This window comes from Lissotriton vulgaris, chromosome 5 (genome assembly GCF_964263255.1).
Source record: "Lissotriton vulgaris chromosome 5, aLisVul1.2, whole genome shotgun sequence".
NCBI lineage: Eukaryota > Metazoa > Chordata > Amphibia > Caudata > Salamandridae > Lissotriton > Lissotriton vulgaris.
The window spans coordinates 828,191,861-828,209,942 of record NC_141693.1 but is presented as its reverse complement, the minus strand read 5'-3'; the positions used below and the strand labels follow the sequence as shown (position 1 = coordinate 828,209,942).

The 18,082-nt window shown below is 47.2% G+C and overlaps 1 protein-coding gene across 1 annotated transcript in view; it reads left to right on the top strand.

The window, feature by feature from the left end:
• TLL2 (tolloid like 2) overlaps window positions 1-18,082 on the top strand; it is a 2,097,051-nt gene that overhangs the window by 1,723,777 nt on the left and 355,192 nt on the right. Inside the window, exon 15 of the mRNA XM_086922321.1 lies at window positions 9,777-9,937. Coding sequence (XP_086778447.1) covers window positions 9,777-9,937 — 161 coding nt within the window. The remainder of the gene's footprint in view (window positions 1-9,776; window positions 9,938-18,082) is intronic.

Genomic DNA, 18,082 nt, shown 5'->3' with positions numbered 1-18,082 from the left:
GCCTCCGTAACACAGTGCTCAGGTAGTCCCATTCCAGGCTGTCAAAAGCCTTCTCTAAGTCTACCGATAGGACTACCGGGCATGGGGCATCCACAAGCGGTTCTCCCAGCAAGCGGAACAACCTGCGGATGTTCATGGTCGTGTTTCGCCTGGGGATGAATCCAGCCTGGTCTTCATGTACCAGGGAGCTCATGTGACCCAGCAGCCTCGAAGCCAAGATGCTGCTCAGTATTTTATAGTCAACCGTCAGCATTGACAAGGGACGGTAAGACCCCGGATCGGACGAGTCCCTTCCCGGCTTGAGGAGGGGAGCCACTAAGGCCTCGCACATCGAACCTGGGAGCCGACCCAGCCTCTTCGCCTCTCTATATACTATTAATAACCTAGGGGCTAGGAGATCAGCATAAGCTGCATAAAATTCCACAGGAAGGCCATCCAGGCCCGGGGTCTTATTCCTCGCCATCTTTTTAATGGCGCTGCGGATCTCTCCCAGTTCTATGTCGGACCCCAGGGCCTTCGCCACGTCCTGCTCCACTGTTTGGAGCTCCAGGGGCCGTAGATAATTATCAAGCCGGTCAGGGTTTCTGACAGAGCGACTGCGGTATAAACGTTCGTAATAGTGCAGGTAGCAGCTCAGAATCTCAGACTGAGTGTGTACCACGGTCCCATCCGCTGTGCGCATAGACGACGTCAGTGAGGACTGGCGCGTAGGGTTGGCTAGCCATGCCAGCAACGCGCTCGACCTATCCCCCTCTGCGAGGGACCTAACCGTGTAGGCTTTGTAGTCGAAACAGCGCAGCCGTTCGACTTCCGCCGCTACCGCCTCCTTCGCCTCCGCCGTGCGTTCCTGTAATTCAGGGCGCCCGGGGCGGCGGAGTTCCAACTCGCGGAGTTTCCGATCAGCTGTGTCTAAGTCGGCAAGGATAATTCGCCTCATGCCGACCTTCTTGGAAATACAGTATCCCCTCACCACCACCTTAAAAGCGTCCCATTCTAGCGCTCTCGAGCTCGCTGTGCCCCCGTTGGACGCGAAGTATTCCGAGATCTTATCTCCTAGGTCCGCTTTGAAAACGCTGTCCTCCAGGATCTCGGGACGTAACTTCCAGGTGGGCACCGCAGGCACCCCAGGAAACCAACGAAGGTCCAGCAGGAGGGGGTTATGATCTGAGATGGTCCTGGTCAAATATTCAGACCGGACCGCCGCTGAAACCAGTTCAGCCGAGCCGAGAAATCCGTCCAGTCTAACGTGTAACTCATGTAGGCCCGAGAAGTAGGAATAGTCTCTAGTTGCGGGGTGTTGTGCCCTCCAAATATCCGTCAGACCCCAGTGTGTCTGCCAGTCCCTACGACCTTTAGCCACACGGTGAACCGGAGAGTCAGGGAGGGGTGGATGCGAGCGGTCAGTTTCCACATCCACTACTGAGTTGAAATCTCCACCGAGCAGGAGGGGCCCGGAGAAGAAGTGGGCCAACGAGCCCGATAACCTGGAAAGGAAGGCAATCTGGTCTATGTTGGGTGCGTACACACAGCAAACGTTTAGGTCCCTCCCTCCCAAAGTGCCCGAAATGGCCACATAACGCCCCTCTGGATCTATCACTGTTTTCATGACCTGGAAGGGAACCCCAGCTCTAATCCAAATTAGCGCCCCCCTGGCATACGCGGAGTACGAAGTGCAAAAGACCTGCCCCCTCCACCTACGCTGTAGCGCCGCCCCTTCCGCCTTGTTCAGATGGGTCTCCTGCAGCAGCGCCATTTGTACCCCTCTACGCACTAAATAAGCGTGGACTTTGTGACGCCTAGACATGGTGTGGAGCCCCCGCACGTTCCAAGTAATGCATTTCACATTAGCAACATCAGCCATTGTCCCATATTGTTCGTGCAAAGTCTCCCCATCCGGGTCCCAACAAGGAAAGAGCATCAATCAACTCAGCACTGACGGCGGCCATTTTCCGCAACCAAAACTTAACAACCCCAATTCGAACCAAACCCCCATCCACCCTCCCCAGAACAGGACCCAAATAGCACCATCTAGTTCCCATCCAAACCATACCCTCCAAAAAGCCCCTGTCCCCGACTAATCCTGCGGTCGCCACCGTAGGAAGGCCTTAAGGGCCAGGTGCGGGCCGGGCGTTGGCAGTGGGCCCTCGATGCCCTGGCTACCAGGACTAAAGCAAGCCCAAAACAGTACCAGAAACCCTCGGGGCAAAAGCAAGGCACCCCACCCCCCCTTCCCCGGGAGTCAGCATCATTCGTCGGCTCCCGCCACCCCCGTTTCGGGCTCCCACCCAAATGGATGTAGCTCACCCCGTTAACCCTGTCCATCCAGAAGGTCCTCCACCGATTTCGGTGTGATCACTGGCGTGTGGACGCTATCAGTCACCGATTCCTCGGAGCCCGTCGGTACCCCCTCGTCACCAGGGTCCACTTCCTCTGCAATGGCACCGTCTCGTGAGCCAGATAGCGCAGATAACACCTCCAGCACTCCCTTCCGCTCCGTCGATGTCTCCGCAGTTGAGGGGCCGCCCGACCGGCCACGGCGACTCCGAATCCTCTTGGACCGCCGTCTCTGCTCCGGCTCCGTCGCCAGCTGAGATGAGGAGCTAAAGCCATCTTTCCCGGCTCTATAGAGTTCAAGCCAGTTGCAGACATCCTCCGGGGTATCAAAGAATTGAGTCTTGTCATCGACAATTATGCGGAGCCTTGCAGGAAATAGGAGCGAGTATTGGATGCCCTCGCTCCGGAGCTCGCGCTTGACCGCCAAGAATGAAAACCGCCTGCGTTGGGTTTCATAGGTGTAATCCGGGAAGATGTTCACCTGACTATTCGCCACTTTGAATGGGCCATTATGTCTGGCGGCATTGAGGATGAGGTCTCTGTCCCGAAAGTGCAGCAACCGTGCCACCACCGGTCGCGGGGCACGTCCCTGTTGTGGTGGCCTCGCTGGGACTCTATGAGCTCGCTCCAGGGTGTAGAAGGAGGATAGACCCTCCGGGGCCACCGTGTCTCGGAGCCAGGCTTCCAAGTATGCCACCATGTCTCCATCCTCGATCTTCTCCGGCAGGCCCACCACACGAATGTTGTTCCGCCTGTTACGGCCTTCCGCATCCTCCGCTCGCTGTTCCAGGGCAGTAATCCGGGACAGGGCATCCTTCACAGTCGCGGCCAAGGTTCGCTGCGCCGGCTCCAAGGTTTTCACCAAGCTCTCCACTTCCTTGACCCTATCCGAAAGCTTGCCGTTATCCGCTCTAAGGAGGCCCAGGCTCGTCGCCACCTGGGCAATATCCTGCTGGAGGGCCGAGCGTGTGGTCGCAATCGCCTCCAGGACGCGGTCAAATTGCTGCTGCATTGGTGCGCCACAAGAACTCTCCGGGTCTCCACGTTCCTCTTTGTCCGGGGCCTCCGAGTCTGAGGCGGCTGGGGTAGTCCCCTTGGCTCCCCGACGGTAGATATTGCATCACAGGCATTAAGGGGGAATGAGAAAAAATGTCTGTCATTGAGAAAGAACTCTTAGTGTGTTGTTGGGCTGTCCAGAGATTCAAGAGTTTCATTTGGGGCAAAAAGTTTCAGTTGGTTACTGATCATAAACCATTAGTGGGGATCCTTGGTGGTGATGTTATGCAGGATCTCACACTGAGGATAGCGAGATTGAGCGCCAAATTGCTGCATTATTGTTTTGACATAAAACACATACTTGGGGGCAAGAACCTCAGAGATGAATATTTGCCCTGCTCACCATTAATGGACAGTGTTGACAATGTAGTAGAACAAGATGAAGAGTGTCTTATAGCTGTCATTGATGCATGTGAAAGGAACACTTTCGGACACGGAGACTGGATGAGTTGTTTAGAGAATGATGAAACTCTGAAAATGGTTCAGAATTACATTGTGCAAGGGTCCCCTAAAGAGAAAAATTTGTCACATGATCACCAACCATACTTTAAAATTGCAGATGAATTGACCGTGGAAAACAATAACATTGTTTTAAGGGGGGACAAATTAATTCCTCCTAGGTTATTGAGGTAGAGGATCATTTGAGCTGGTCATCAGGGACACTTAGGCCAAACTATCAGTTAAAGGAAGATACGTTCTATTTATTGGTGACCCAGTATGGAGAGTGAAATAGAACAAACTGTCCGTGAATGTGTAATTTGTGCTACCAGTGACAAATGTTTGAACACTTCTACACCTCCACTCCATCCAGTGAAGTTAGCAGACAGACTTGATTTAAGTTGGCAGTAGATTTCATAGGACCATTTAGTTCACTTTCAATTAAGCACAAGTACGCTATAGTCTTAGATGATTATTACAGCCGATGGTGGGAAGTTGAGTTTGTTCAGGAAGCAACAACAGCCAAAGTTATTTCTTTTTTCAACAAAGTTTTTGTGCATGAAGGCCTGCCTAATGAGTTGGTGTCTGACAATGGGGTACAATTTTTTTTCGAGGTAAATGCAAGAGTACTTAGAAAGAACTGGTATTGTTCACAAGAGAGTCGCACAGTATCACCTTCAAGCCAATGGTTTGGTTGAGAAGATGAGTCGAACATTGGTTGCGTGTGTACATTGAGCTGTCAAAAACTAGTCAAATATAAAATTGGCAGTAGACAGTATGTTGTTCTCTCATTGCACTTGTCCCAATTCTGTGAACCTGGTTCAGTTTCTATTGCTAGATCTATATATGTACAGCGTCCCGTCCATGTATTTTGTGTTCTTCTTGTCTTTAGCATTAATATTTTCTAATTATGTTGTACTTAGTATTATTTTAAAGTTATGTTTAATTAAAATGTATTTACTGTGTAAGGAGGGAAATGTGGTGGTAAACCATTGCATGTGTTTTCTGCACAAGGTTAGCAAGTATAACTCAGTAACTGAATTGTTTTGGAATTCAGTGGCTCCGGCGACCACTACACAATGTCCTCAAAATATGCCTGATTGCTAGGGTTCCACTTAGAATACGGTTGTTGTGTTTATTTAACACTAATAACAGTAAAAACACTGATAAACCCCAAACCATAAAATACTGACTCCCTGTAACCTGGTCTCCCGGAATCCACCCTCACCTTCTGCTACTTTAACTCCAACTGTTGGACTCCTTTCAGTTGAGCTCTGATGATCTAGTACAAACATGGAGGCCACTGAATTGGCTAGCTCTAGCTGTCCTTCTGTCTTCCTCAAAAGGCTTTACTGTTTTCCCTCTCCTTTATTTAGACATAAGAGTTAAATCTTTTGTTCCATTTGACTACTACTCCTCTCTACCCGGGACTGGCCTGCCATCAGGCCTAATCATTTTTCAAGTAGTGGGCGAAGATTAATTCAGGCGTGGAGCCATCTTATAGAGTGATTTGCCGAACATTTTGACATCTAAACCATCTCATAGCTTTTCTGGAAAAAATTGCTTTTGTTCTTTAAAGCCCTGCATTAACATTTGGGGCCTATGGACTGCCTTTTTATCAATTATGTGAATGAATCGTGCTGTAAGTGTAGACCTGACATTCATGTTTATCTGTTTGATTGAGCACGACTTGTGTGCACACCATTGTGGAAAATGTTTGCGAGAAATCTGATACCTGTTTCACATGTCTTCCTATTACGATTTGCATAGCAAAAGTTAAAAAATCAGACATAAAGAAGTACCTGTATCCAGAGGCACAATACACACCACCAAGAAGTGGTGACCTCCTATTGACTGAACCTCCATAAAACTCCACCAAGGACACCCATATCCCTTCCAGTGATAACATCTTTAAACCTTACAACATTTTGACCAATGCCACAGGCTACGCTGCTTACAAGCAAAACATTGTCACTATTCTGGATGAGTAGTTTGAATGTTTTACTTTGAATATTATGCTTATCTGATCAAATGGTTTGGATGCAAATGGTTTGTAAAAGGCCATTTGCATGAAAATTAATGCTGGTTTAAATCTGTATTTGGTTTGACCATCATCCTAACCATATCTCTTTTTGGAACTTTTTAATATATTTCATCATTGTTAGAAATGGGGGTCTCTAATTGGCAATGGTTTGCACCTTTGTCCAAATAGAGACCCTTGCTTGTAGTCGGGATAAGGGGGATAAACTTCTAAAATAACCCCTGCTTACCCCCTTGGTAGCTTGGTGGCTTACCTCAGAGACAGTTTTCAAAGCATTTGTGAACACATACAGTACTAAAATGAAGACACCGCAAACGGACACCACACCAGTTTAGATATTAAGTATCTTTATCTAAACAAGACCAAACGGCAAAAATCCACAATACAGTATAAAAAAAAGGCTCTTAAATGGTAGAAATAGTTCAGTTCAATGCAAGTTGTAAGTGCAAAACATTTCACACAAAGTACCTTAGATGCATCACGCAAAACAAATAAAAGGGTTGCAGGGAAAGCGATACATCAGTTCCTTGCTTCAGGGGAGGCGGCGCACCTGTTCCTTACTGCAGCTCAGGTGAGGCGATGCGTCTGTTCCTTACCAGAGAGGAGGGGGTGTCTCTGTTTCTTACTGCGTTCTGGTTACGATGCAACAAGATGGTACCTCGATGCGTGGCGACGATCCGGTGTGTTGCGCAAAATGGCGGCTCAATGCGATGCGATGATCTGATAGATGCGTGAACGTTTGCAGCAGCACAGCAGGTGCTGCAATGGTTTTCTTGGCGATGCGTCGGGACCCAGTGGAGATGCGGCGCGCATCTTCTCCGTGGCTCTGCGATGTGTCGGGACAAGGTGCGGATGCGGCACGCATAGTCTCCGTGACTCAGCGATGCAACACGCTTCTTCCTCATTGCATCGATCTTCCAGCTCCCAACAACAAACAGTCTCTAGTTGTCCTAAACAGTAGCAGGCACCTCTTTGCAGGTTGCAGTTCCCAGCAATTAAATTCAGGGGAGCTGTTGGTGAAGTATTTGTGTCCTTGAGATTTCAGAACAGGAGGCAAGCTCAGCTTCAAGCCATTGGAGATCTCCAAGCAAACCAACACACTTTGAATACGCTTTTTAAACTCCTTTACTTGGTAGGATATCAGGACATTACACACTGCACTTTCTATAGGCTCTGATCTAAATGCCAGGCTGGAATACTCATTTTATAGCTATTAAATCTCTTCTTTTCCTGCTAGTCTTATATGTATAGTAAATAAATTACACGCTAATTTGATGTAGCTATTGTAGAGCGTAGCCATGGGATTATACAGGAATAATCATATATGGATTTATGTATGTTTGGAGAACTACTGGGAAGTAAGCATAAGCATGGATCATTGGTTAATATAGACCACTGAGAATATAGGGTATTTATTTATTTTCTATGGAACCTAGGGATGTTATCAATTGGATAAATGCTATTAGTGTCTCTTGTTATTACTCTGTAAAGCATATATTCTGTGTGATTGCTTTCGTTTGTTTGTTTTCCTGTTGTAATAAAAAAAAATATATATATGTTTTTAAAAGATGACAAAGTAAACAGCAAAGTCCTTTTCTCCTTTTCTTGGCAACAAGTAACCACTGCAGGCCAACCCCAAACAGTAAGCAGCACAGGGGCAGTAATATTCCTTCAGCTTCTCCTGCTCTTCTTCTTGGCAAAGGTTCCTCTTGATTTTCCAGAAGGGATCTAAAGTTCTGGGGTACGGGTCCCCCTTTTATACACACAAATCCTTTGTCTCTGAAGGCAGAGAGTGTCTGTACCCAGCCAAAACCAGTTCTGTCCTCACTGGTGCAGCTTCCAGGCAGGATGTGGAGACAGCATTGTTGAAAGCAGACCTGGCACAGGCAGGTGAAAGGAAATCTCCTCCCCCTACTCTAAATTCAACACCAGCCCCATTCAGCCCAGCCCTGACTCATCAGACTGCTGAAGTCGCAGCCCTCTCCCAGTTCCGGTCAACTCACAAGCCAAACATGCAATACACAAAAATAGCAGACGCAGATTGGATGGTTAGACAAGAAAATACCTACTTTCAAAAAGTGGGATTTTCAAACACAGAATGTTAAAATCACCCACACTAAAGGATGCCCTTTAACATTCTGAGTTCAGGCACCCTAAACTTTATTTTCCTATCTTGTTCCCTGGGTCAGTTATGTTTATAAGATGTTATAATCAAACTGCCCATTCTGGCCTATTGGAACAGATAGCCTTGCAATAGCGAAAAAACAACATCGGTAGTATTTCACTATCAGGATATGCCACACACATTAGGGTGTGTCCTACCTTTCACATACAATGCAGCCTGTGCACACGGGTACCTTGGGACTACCTTAGGGGTGACTTACATGCAGAAAAGGTAAGGTTTAGGGACTGGCAAGTGTGTGCACTTTATATCAAACAAATTGGAGCCTCAAGGGGATGAAAAAAGGAACAGGCCGCCCCTCACTCAAACCTATAATCAACAACAAATGGCCTGTCCCTCCTGGCACATTTATAATTTTATATACAATAAATAAAATAAAATTGTCACGCTACCAACACCCACCAACCTTACAGTGGAAAAAATGTGTGGCAACAAGAGTGTGCTTGGTGGGAGTCGTTTTAATTTGAGTATTCACAGCCCAGAATAAATCCTGAGTGAGATACACATTTTCATTTCTCACTAGGGGTTTGTGTATGTGTACACTGTAATAGCTGGGGTTTACGTTACCTGGCTATAGTAAGAACATTCAGCAGATTGTGGGGCTGATGTTAAGTAAAAGCACTGTGTTATGTTGGTGTCTTTTTCTTGTGTTTGTTTTCTTTTCCACCTGCTCAAGAGTGAGTTACCAATGATGATAATTGGGTATACTGGCAATTGTTAGCCAGACAACCCCATTGGCGGTTCTTCCGTGAGGGGCTCACTCTTTTTGCCACACATTTTTTCCACTGTAAGGTTGGTGGGTGTTGGTAGCGTGACAATTTTATTTGAACCTGTGTGTACCTTAATAATTCCTGACACTTATACTGTTATGAATAGCCCAAAATTGGTGGGCCTGTGGAAGTAGAAATTGTTCACCACTGCATTCCGTGTATATAAAATTATAAATGTGCCAGGAGGGACAGGCCATTTGTTTTTGATTATAAGTGTGTGCACTTGCCAAATCGACATGGCAGTCGCAGACTGCACACAGGCTCTGCAATGGCAGGCCTGAGTCACTTTTTACAAGCTGCTTCTGTGGGTGGCACGATTAGTGCTGCAAGACCACCAGCAGCATTTGATTTACAGGCCCTGGGAACACACAGTGCACTGTACTGACAAATAAATCAAATATCCAATCATGGAATCACTAATTCATAACAGCAGTTTACAAAAGAGAGCACTTGCACTTTGGCACTGAACAGCAGTGACTAGCAAAAACATAGCAAAACACAGGAGGCAACAGCAAAAAATGAAAGGGAGACTCACACCAATGGTGCCAAGTCTAACAATCACCAATTGCTTTGTATTCCATTGCTTAGAACTACATATAGCTCCACATAATTTCAAACTATTCATTGTTTGCTTCCAGCTCTACCTTGTGCCTTGAGGAAAGAGCACCACCATGACTGGACACGGTTTGACCATCCACTGTCGGATTCAACAGGGGAAACATTCTCTTCTAGCTACTCCTCATGGATTAGCACATATGCCTTGTCTTCTCACCAAAAATATAAACCTTGTGTAATTTTAAGCTTCCAGGTGTAATGCTAATGCTAAATATTTCAATGCACTCTGCTTGTGTTTTTTAGGTGTTTAAAAAGTAATAACTTCAGTTGTTCACAGGTACAATACTTGATGCATTCCTCCATAAATCTCACAACATTTTTTGATTTCTTATGCCCGCAGCTGCCTGTGGAGGGTTTCTTACTAAGCTTAACGGCACAATCACAAGTCCCGGCTGGCCCAAAGAGTACCCAACTAACAAAAACTGCGTGTGGCAAGTGGTAGCCCCTGCACAATACCGAATATCGCTTCAATTTGAAGTATTTGAACTTGAGGGGAATGATGTGAGTGGAATGCTTTTATCCATTATGATGTGATGTTTTTGAATTACTTTCTGCTTGGAGAAGAAGTCTGTTATATAGTCCTCTCTTCTTCATGAACATACATGTATTTTGCTCATTTAGAATATTACGCGACAATCTCTGTTGTAAAAGCTAAAATATTGTACAGTTCACATTAATGCTCAGTGAAAAGTCCAGTAAATATTTGACTGTGTGGTCCTGTTTATTAAATTTACAAAGGCAGGTTGGATATTGATATTCAAGATTTGTTCATTAAATGTACTTCATATCCAGCAAATCTAGCCAGTTCTGTGGTATGAGATGTTTTGGAATTCATCGCTTCTTTTCCAGTCAGCAGGGGCGTAGCTTCAGTGGGGGTGTTTGGGGTGTTACTCCCCTCCAATAAATGTATTTTCTGGTTAACAGTTGGGTACATGTGCCTTCAGTCGGGTATGGTGCGGTGTCTGTCTGGTTTCACCAGGAACTGTTACACACACAGACAAAAACGTACCCACACTCTCTCACTATTGGTTATTTTTCAAAATATTGTGTTTTCGTTCACATTGTACTACTACCAGTCAGCGTTCCTCTACCTTTATATGTCCCTTAGGTCCTTCTCATGTACCCTGCTATTCATATAATGTATTTTAGCATTATATGCCAGCGTGATTGTTGTAAAATCTGAAGCCCCCCCACCAAAACAAATTCTTACTGACCAATCTATGGTTTTGCTAGTCAGAATTGTAGTATTTGAATCACACATATTTAAAGAATATGGTGTGCACTGACTCTCTTTTTACAAAGGCTGCATGAGTGAATACTGTTTAGGGATGTAGATGTTACCTACCATAAAGAACGGCTTATTGATTAGAAATAGCCAGGGAGAGAAGATAGGCGAGTGTGTGTGAAGGAAGAAAGGAGAAAGAATTTTGATTTGGATATGGAGAGGAGAGGAGAGAAAATTCAGAATTAGCAGGAGATAGAGTGATTGGAAAAGGAAGGTAACTCGCACCCTCCTGAGTGACTCTTCCCAAAAGAAATTAAAAAGCAGACGGATAACTGAATAGAAATAAATTAGAGTTGCACTTTTGTATGAAAATATCGATCATGAAGGGTATCCTTTGGGGTGTGCGTGTATGCATAAAAGTCATATTTAAATGATAAAAACATCCTTTCACGGGGTAAAACCCCAGAATCTGAATTGAGGAATGCTACGTTGAAAAATTCCAAGTGCCGGGTTAATCATTCAGCAGTAATATCCGACCAATACTATTGTTGCAAAACAGAGGCAATATTAGAAATTTGTGCTTGGATAGCAAACATCTAAATATAAGCAACATGTACTGGAAGGATACGAGCTATTTTTAGCGTATGCAACCTGGCAAAACAAACTTCTAAATAATTAATAGCAAAATGAGTTAAATTAACATGAATCGTTACTTGAGCCTCAATTCACGAAGATAAGCAGATAATCATACATCCATAGTAAAGACCGTAGTATACTTGGCAACCTATTTATATTCTAACTCTCTAAACACGCTCCTTCTCCCCTGCACTTACTCCTGGAGATTTTGAAGTGTGTAAAACTGAATGACCCATGGTGCTGCACACTAGTTGGCATCTAGACCTACATACAATTATTGAAAACACTGGCCAAAACAAAAGTCTTATTAACCCTGGAAAAAGTACAAAATTTGGAAAAAAAGAGACTCACATTTGTTGCCCAAAAAGGCGCCTGCAAATAGGTTTGCACCCTGGGTGTCCTTCGGAAAAGTTACAATTGAAGATTCTGCATCCAACCAGCCATGGTAAATTTTTTCTAGGCACACCTGTTAAAATTCATGTAGGAGTTAATACTTTGTGTTAAACTGAAAGTATAGAGAGGATATTTTAGGAGTTGGTCTAAGCTTTTCTCTGGCGTATCCTGAGAAAGGCACCAGGTTCCTTTGATCTCTAACAAACATAGGACCATCATGGCGACACTCCCCACCCCCAAGCACATAGCATGCATGCAAATAAATACACACCACACAAATTTTGTTATGGGAAAAACTGCTGCAGGTTTATTACATAAAACGTTATATAATATGGTGGGTTATCTTACGGACGATCCAAGGGCAGGCAGCATTCTCGCCACCTGCCCGCCTGATGAGCCAAGCAGCACTCGGGCGAACCCCGTCTGTGCTGCCCCTTCAGTGATCCTCCTCCCAGATCATGTGACACTTATTACTCACGCCCCTTTCAGGGCAGAGCGTAGCAAGGCAAGCCCCCGGTTGTTCAGGCCCACAACCGCCCGAAGGACAAACGGGGCGCCAACACGGTTTCCAGGAACTTCCCATGAGGCTCCTGGGCTCTGGCACCTGTATGTGCCGTGAAGAGGTACCCTTCTGTACCTATTTGCTTCCAGATCGCCCTGTAACTCTGTCTGCATAGGATAAAGTACAAGATTACAACATTCTCACAATGCTTCCTACCACCGACCATGCGGGGTAAACGGTAGGGTGGGAGATGGCGTGTCCCGCGAGGCAGCAGCCGCGCGTGTCCATGCGATGATGAAGAGGTCGTCAGCGTGGTGAGGGGGGCAGATATACCCCTCACCCCGCCTCGGCCACTGGACATGACGCAACACAGCCCGCGCCGAGGAGGGGACTTCTCGAGCGTCCCTGCCCCTTCAGGAGGAAAGGGGGTGTGGAATGCCCGATGCACTAGAGGGCCGCCCTCTTGAGTGGCCTCCTGCAGTGGCCTCGGGCAGCCGTATAGTACCATCATGGCAACAGTCCCCACCCCCAAGCACATAGCATGCATGCAAATAAATACACACCACACAAATTTTGTTATGGGAAAAACTACTGCAGGTTTATTACATACAACATTATGTAATATGGTGGGTTATCTTACGGGCGATTCAAGGGCAGGCAGCATTCTCGCCACCTGCCTGCCTGATGAGCCAAGCGGCACTGGGGCGAACCCCATCTGTGCTGCCCCTTCTGGTGATCCTCCTCCCAGATCACATGACACTTATTACTCACGCCCCTTTCAGCGCCGAGCGTAGCAAGGCAAACCACAGGTTGTTCAGGCCCACAACCGCCCGAAGGACAAAAGGGGCGCCAACACGGTTTCCCGGAACCTCCCATGAGGCTCCTGGGCTCTGGCACCCCAATGTGCAGTGCAGATGTACCCTTCTGTGCCCATTTGCTTCCAGATCGCCCGGAACTCTGCCACAGCTCTGGCGGCGGCCACCGTCACTGACAGAGCCCCCCACCAAAACAGCTCCGTTATCCCTGCAACTTCTCATATACAGGCCCCCTGCCACATTGGCAGGAGACCCCATCTATATCCCAGTGACCCTTGACGTTAGACCGCCAGAGTCTCATGATGAAGGCCTTTCTGGCAAGTGAACTTGTGCCAAGAACTAGTTCCCCCATGGGAAAGTTCCATCGCTTTACATGAATCTACCCCATGCCACTCGGGCGGGCGGATTCAGGCACTATGATTTATATGGCCCCCTGAATTTGCTGGTCGCACCACGCTGCACCGAGTGTCTTACACACCTGTGCCCCACATCTTAAGAGGCAGCAGCCCACTTGTTAGCTGACGGCTCCCACACCCCCTGCCCACTTAGGCTACTAGGGTGAAAAAGGAATATACTTTAGCATTTGCGGTCATTCTACTTTCTAAATCATGCTGCATCTGGTTGTCCATAACTATAAGTATGTGACAAAGAGCAAGGGATCGCCAACTCAGCTCCCCCTGGGCCTACCGACTCACAGAATGTCTGGATTATACCATGCCCCCTGCCGGTCATATGGTGCCAACCTTTAAGGATTGACTAAGTCCTGCTTACACTCTCCCTAGCATATTCACAAATAGGGACTCGGGGGCTTCACCTGTCCACACTGAGCAGCCCCAGGGGTGGAATATAACCTGCCCTGCTGATATAAATTCTTGTAGCACACTGAACGTGCCACATGCTCTCTTACATAGTCTTTCATGCTTGACACATTGTAATCCCCATTTCTTGGGACGGCAGCACAGGATGACCTTGGACAGTCCGCTTGGTGTGCCACGATAAACCACAATGGTCATGAGGACCTAAAAAGCACCGAATTCCCACCTGGGCGTACCTCAAACTTGAGGATGACTTCACACAGCTATAAGGCCATAGAGCTCCATCTTACCTATTTATTGGCTGTTGCCACTTTGCAGTTTTCTGGTTGCAGCACTGTGTTTAGTGAAGCGCGCAAGCCCCCGGGGCCCGCTGTCGCTGAATAGACAGTATATGTTACCCATTTGCTGAATCACCATACAACACCGCCTGCCTTAATGTGCTACGTTGTACTCACTTCTCTTCCCCCTGAAAAGATATCAACCGCAAGGTCAAGGGCACCCATGGATTAACCTATTTACTGGGTCTTGCCACCTGGCACCCTTCTGGATGGTGATGCGAAACTTCCCACCCAGTCTAGCATTGCCAACACCCCATTTGTGTCCCCTGAATCACCCTCTATCCTCCTGTGCAATAGTCATGCTGCTAAGGGGGGGGGTACTCACTTCCACATCCCTCCTATCCTGCCATACTGTTACCTGTTCAGTTCAATCTGTGGTGACCGTGCCCAGCTTTCCCAGGGAGCTTGTTGGCAATGTGAGCTGTTGCTGGCATTGATGGTATCTCACGCATGCGGCTCGTGCCTACCGCAAATTTTAAATGAACATGAAACTGGGTATCGGAAATGACTATGCACAGGTACTAGAAAGTCTCACATGTGTGGTTGTTGTAAATAACAAGGGGATGAACAGGATGATTTGGGGGGCCTCCTCCTACTAGACTTTGCTGTAGTTTGAGGTGTAGGCTGGAAATGTTCTTATGGAGCCTCAAGCATAGAGCTTGAAGAGCAATGTCGCTTAGCGGGGATCCGGAAGGTCCATCAAATGAAGGACCCCTAGTGCCTGAACTATGCCCCTACCGGACCAGTATGTGTGTACTATCAGGTACCTAAAGCTTTCTTCTATCTCAAGCAAGGAATGGCCACCCGCAGGTCTCAATCGCTCCAGATTAGCATTGTCTTCCTGGCAAGTTTAGCTAGGCTAACTCATTACTTGATGTCGAGTATGGGTCCTGCCCAACACTTGATAGACCTGCTTGCTTCCTTGGTGTAGGTGATGCTGCCGGCATATACTACGGTTAGGGATCCTGCTCTGTGGACCCGTGCTGCTTACCTGGCCTTTCTATACGCCCAAGGATAATTCAGGCAACACTTTAATTCCAGATTGGTGGGACTGTGCAGGAACTGTCTGGAGTCTTCACCTGCACAAGGGACCCAACAGGCAGGATGGCCCTGACTAACCTTGTCTTCTGGTGCCAGATTTGGGAAAGTGTTTCCCATGTTCTGTGAACTACTATGGTGTTGGAATGCTAAATGTAAGGAGGGGATGCTAACCTGCCCCAAACACTGCGGCCATAACAGCCTGCGCAAGCTTGTGAAAACATAGAGAAGCTTGACAACAATCAAACCTCCTGCGAAACCCAGGGGCCATGCCGCCATTCTTTGGCCTGTAACTATGCAGAGACAATGGAAAACTCCTACACATTCAGTAATTGTGATATATTTGGACCTGTCCCTCAATGTTAGGCCAAGCACCCCTGGGTGAGGTCTGGGTCTCCCAAAATCCTGCTAATGTGTACCAGGGAGCAGACAAGTCAGTGGGAACGAAGGAGGGGGAACAGTATGACCGCTAAATGCCCATTCTTGGATACTGGGAATGCCTGGTGTTCCTTACTACACCGTAGCCTCTTGTGCTCTAAACCAGTGTTTCCCCCAACCTCTTAAGTACGGCGCATTTCTAATGGTGACCACTCCCACACTGGCCATGCTGCCAAGGCTAAAGGCCAGGTGCCTCTAGCATAACTGAAGCCACATGCCCATGCTTAGCGGCCTCGACCAGACATTTTGGAGCTGAACTACGGCAGCAGTATAATGGTGTCAATCTGGTTCGCGCATGTCTGTATGTATCCCCCTGACTCACTTGCCATGGCTATTTTCCCTTTAGCATATGTCCTTGTTGTTTGTCTCGACCGAACATGTAGCTATGCTCTAATACTGTATCCTTTGTAACGATGTAACTTGCAACTATGGTCTGCTACTCATGGGAAGCGCTCTGATGCATCCGGTTCCAGCCAAAACTCTCGCTTACTACACTGCTGAGTGAGGCTACAGCATTTCACAACATTCCTATGGAATTTCCATCCCTGACTAATTGTGGATATGTTCACCCAATGGTACCTTGGCGCTGAACAACATGGTTATTGTTGTCCAATTCAATGGTACAGTATCATTGACCTCAGAAGGATGCAGTGCTGAGTCCCTGCAGTGCCCCAGGACCTCACTGATTCCACATGTTGCGTGCTAGAATGGGGAACCATCCCAGGCAGACATCAGTGCATTTCGCACCCCATGCTGCTCCTACCATGCTGCCAATCCTACATCACAACTATTAACCATGACACTTGTGCAGCTATCTGCCCGGGATCCCGTCAGGCGGACACTCTGTTTTAGAAAACCCATTGCTCCTGCCATGCTGCCACTCATAAGATCACACTACTAACCCTGACCCTTGTGCAACTATATGCCAGGGATCCCATCTTGCGGCTACTTAGTTCTACACCACACTTTGCTCTTGCTGCCTGTCTACTAACCCTCACAGTTGTATCAGTGTGACAATTCAAGCTATTCCACATCCCCAAAATTGTCCGAATGTCTAGTGCGGCAGCCACTGTTAATGCAACTGTATCTGAAATTAATCAGTGCCACGTGATAATCTCTCACATAGACAGCGCCAACCCCTAAGCGGGCTGTCCAAGCGCTGTAATACAATGCGTACATCCGGGCAGGACTCTCCATATCAGAGCAGGCTCCATCAGGTGGGCCCCAGAAAAGCCTAGGCCTGTGTCCAGCCCTCTATTTCCCATGCCTTAAAACCTTTCTGACTTTAAGAGACAAATGAAGGTTATTTGTTTTTCATGAGGCATAGGTATCCTCCTAACTACTGAATCAACTGCGCCTTTTAGGCTCTACGTGCTTGTTCTCTGTTCAACTTAACTCACCCGAGACTTGGACAGGCTTGACGATACCCCACCAACAAACGCCCTTGGGCAAAACCCTCAGTGGGCTCACCCACAACTCAATCATTCATGAAGGATGGCCCTTGGAGGACCCGTCCTCCTTCCTGCTGTCAAACACTTATCTATCACAAGGGAGCCACATTGGAATGCCCTGCTGCATCTCCTTGCTAGGCAAAACCTTGCGCTGTTGACCCCCATGTCCCACCGTACCGGCCCTGGTTGCCACCTGAGATGGTCATGAGTTGACCTGGCCAGACCAGCAGGATGGGGTGCCCTTGAGGATGGTTGCGATTCGCTGGCGAGACCCCCACCACACGGACCCAGTGCCCGAGAACTGATCGCTTCGTTAAGCACAAGACCTGAACTGATTTAGACTAGTCGCCTTCATACAGACTCTGGTGGTCTGGCTGCCACTAATGGATGGGGAGGAAAGGTGGTTGTGAGATGGGGAGGATTGTTGGCACTGGGGGGTAGGGTGGGAGAGGTCTTTAATGTATTGGTGAAACAGCAAGTATATACATGGATTAGACAGCTAAAAAAACAAGGATAGCAAGATTTAAATACCAAGATAGATCAGTCAAGAATGTGGTTGGGTCGCAGGTCCCTTATGGGTAAGAGTGCGTGGAAGATTGTACATGTAGGTGGTGAGCAATATCAGGGGGATGACTAAACTGTGTATTGTATCTGTAAATATCTGTGGGTTGAACTGTATTGCTAAACAGGAAAGGATTCAAGAGGACGCGAAAATGTTTGAAGCAGATATTCACTGTCTTCAAGAAACCCATGTGGCCTGGAGGGATAAAGCCATGTTCTAAACATTGGCATTGAAAGTTCTCTTTTGTACATCTCAGGAGATGAGAACTAAGGGGGTGGCAGTCTTAGTGAAAGGGAATACCATCATCAGCGGGCGTAAGGCTGTGGATAAGCATAGGAGATTTGTGATGGTGGAATGGAAGTACGTTGTGGAGTCTTTTACACTTTGTTCACTTTACGCACCTATTTAAGATGATCCCACACTGTTTAACTTC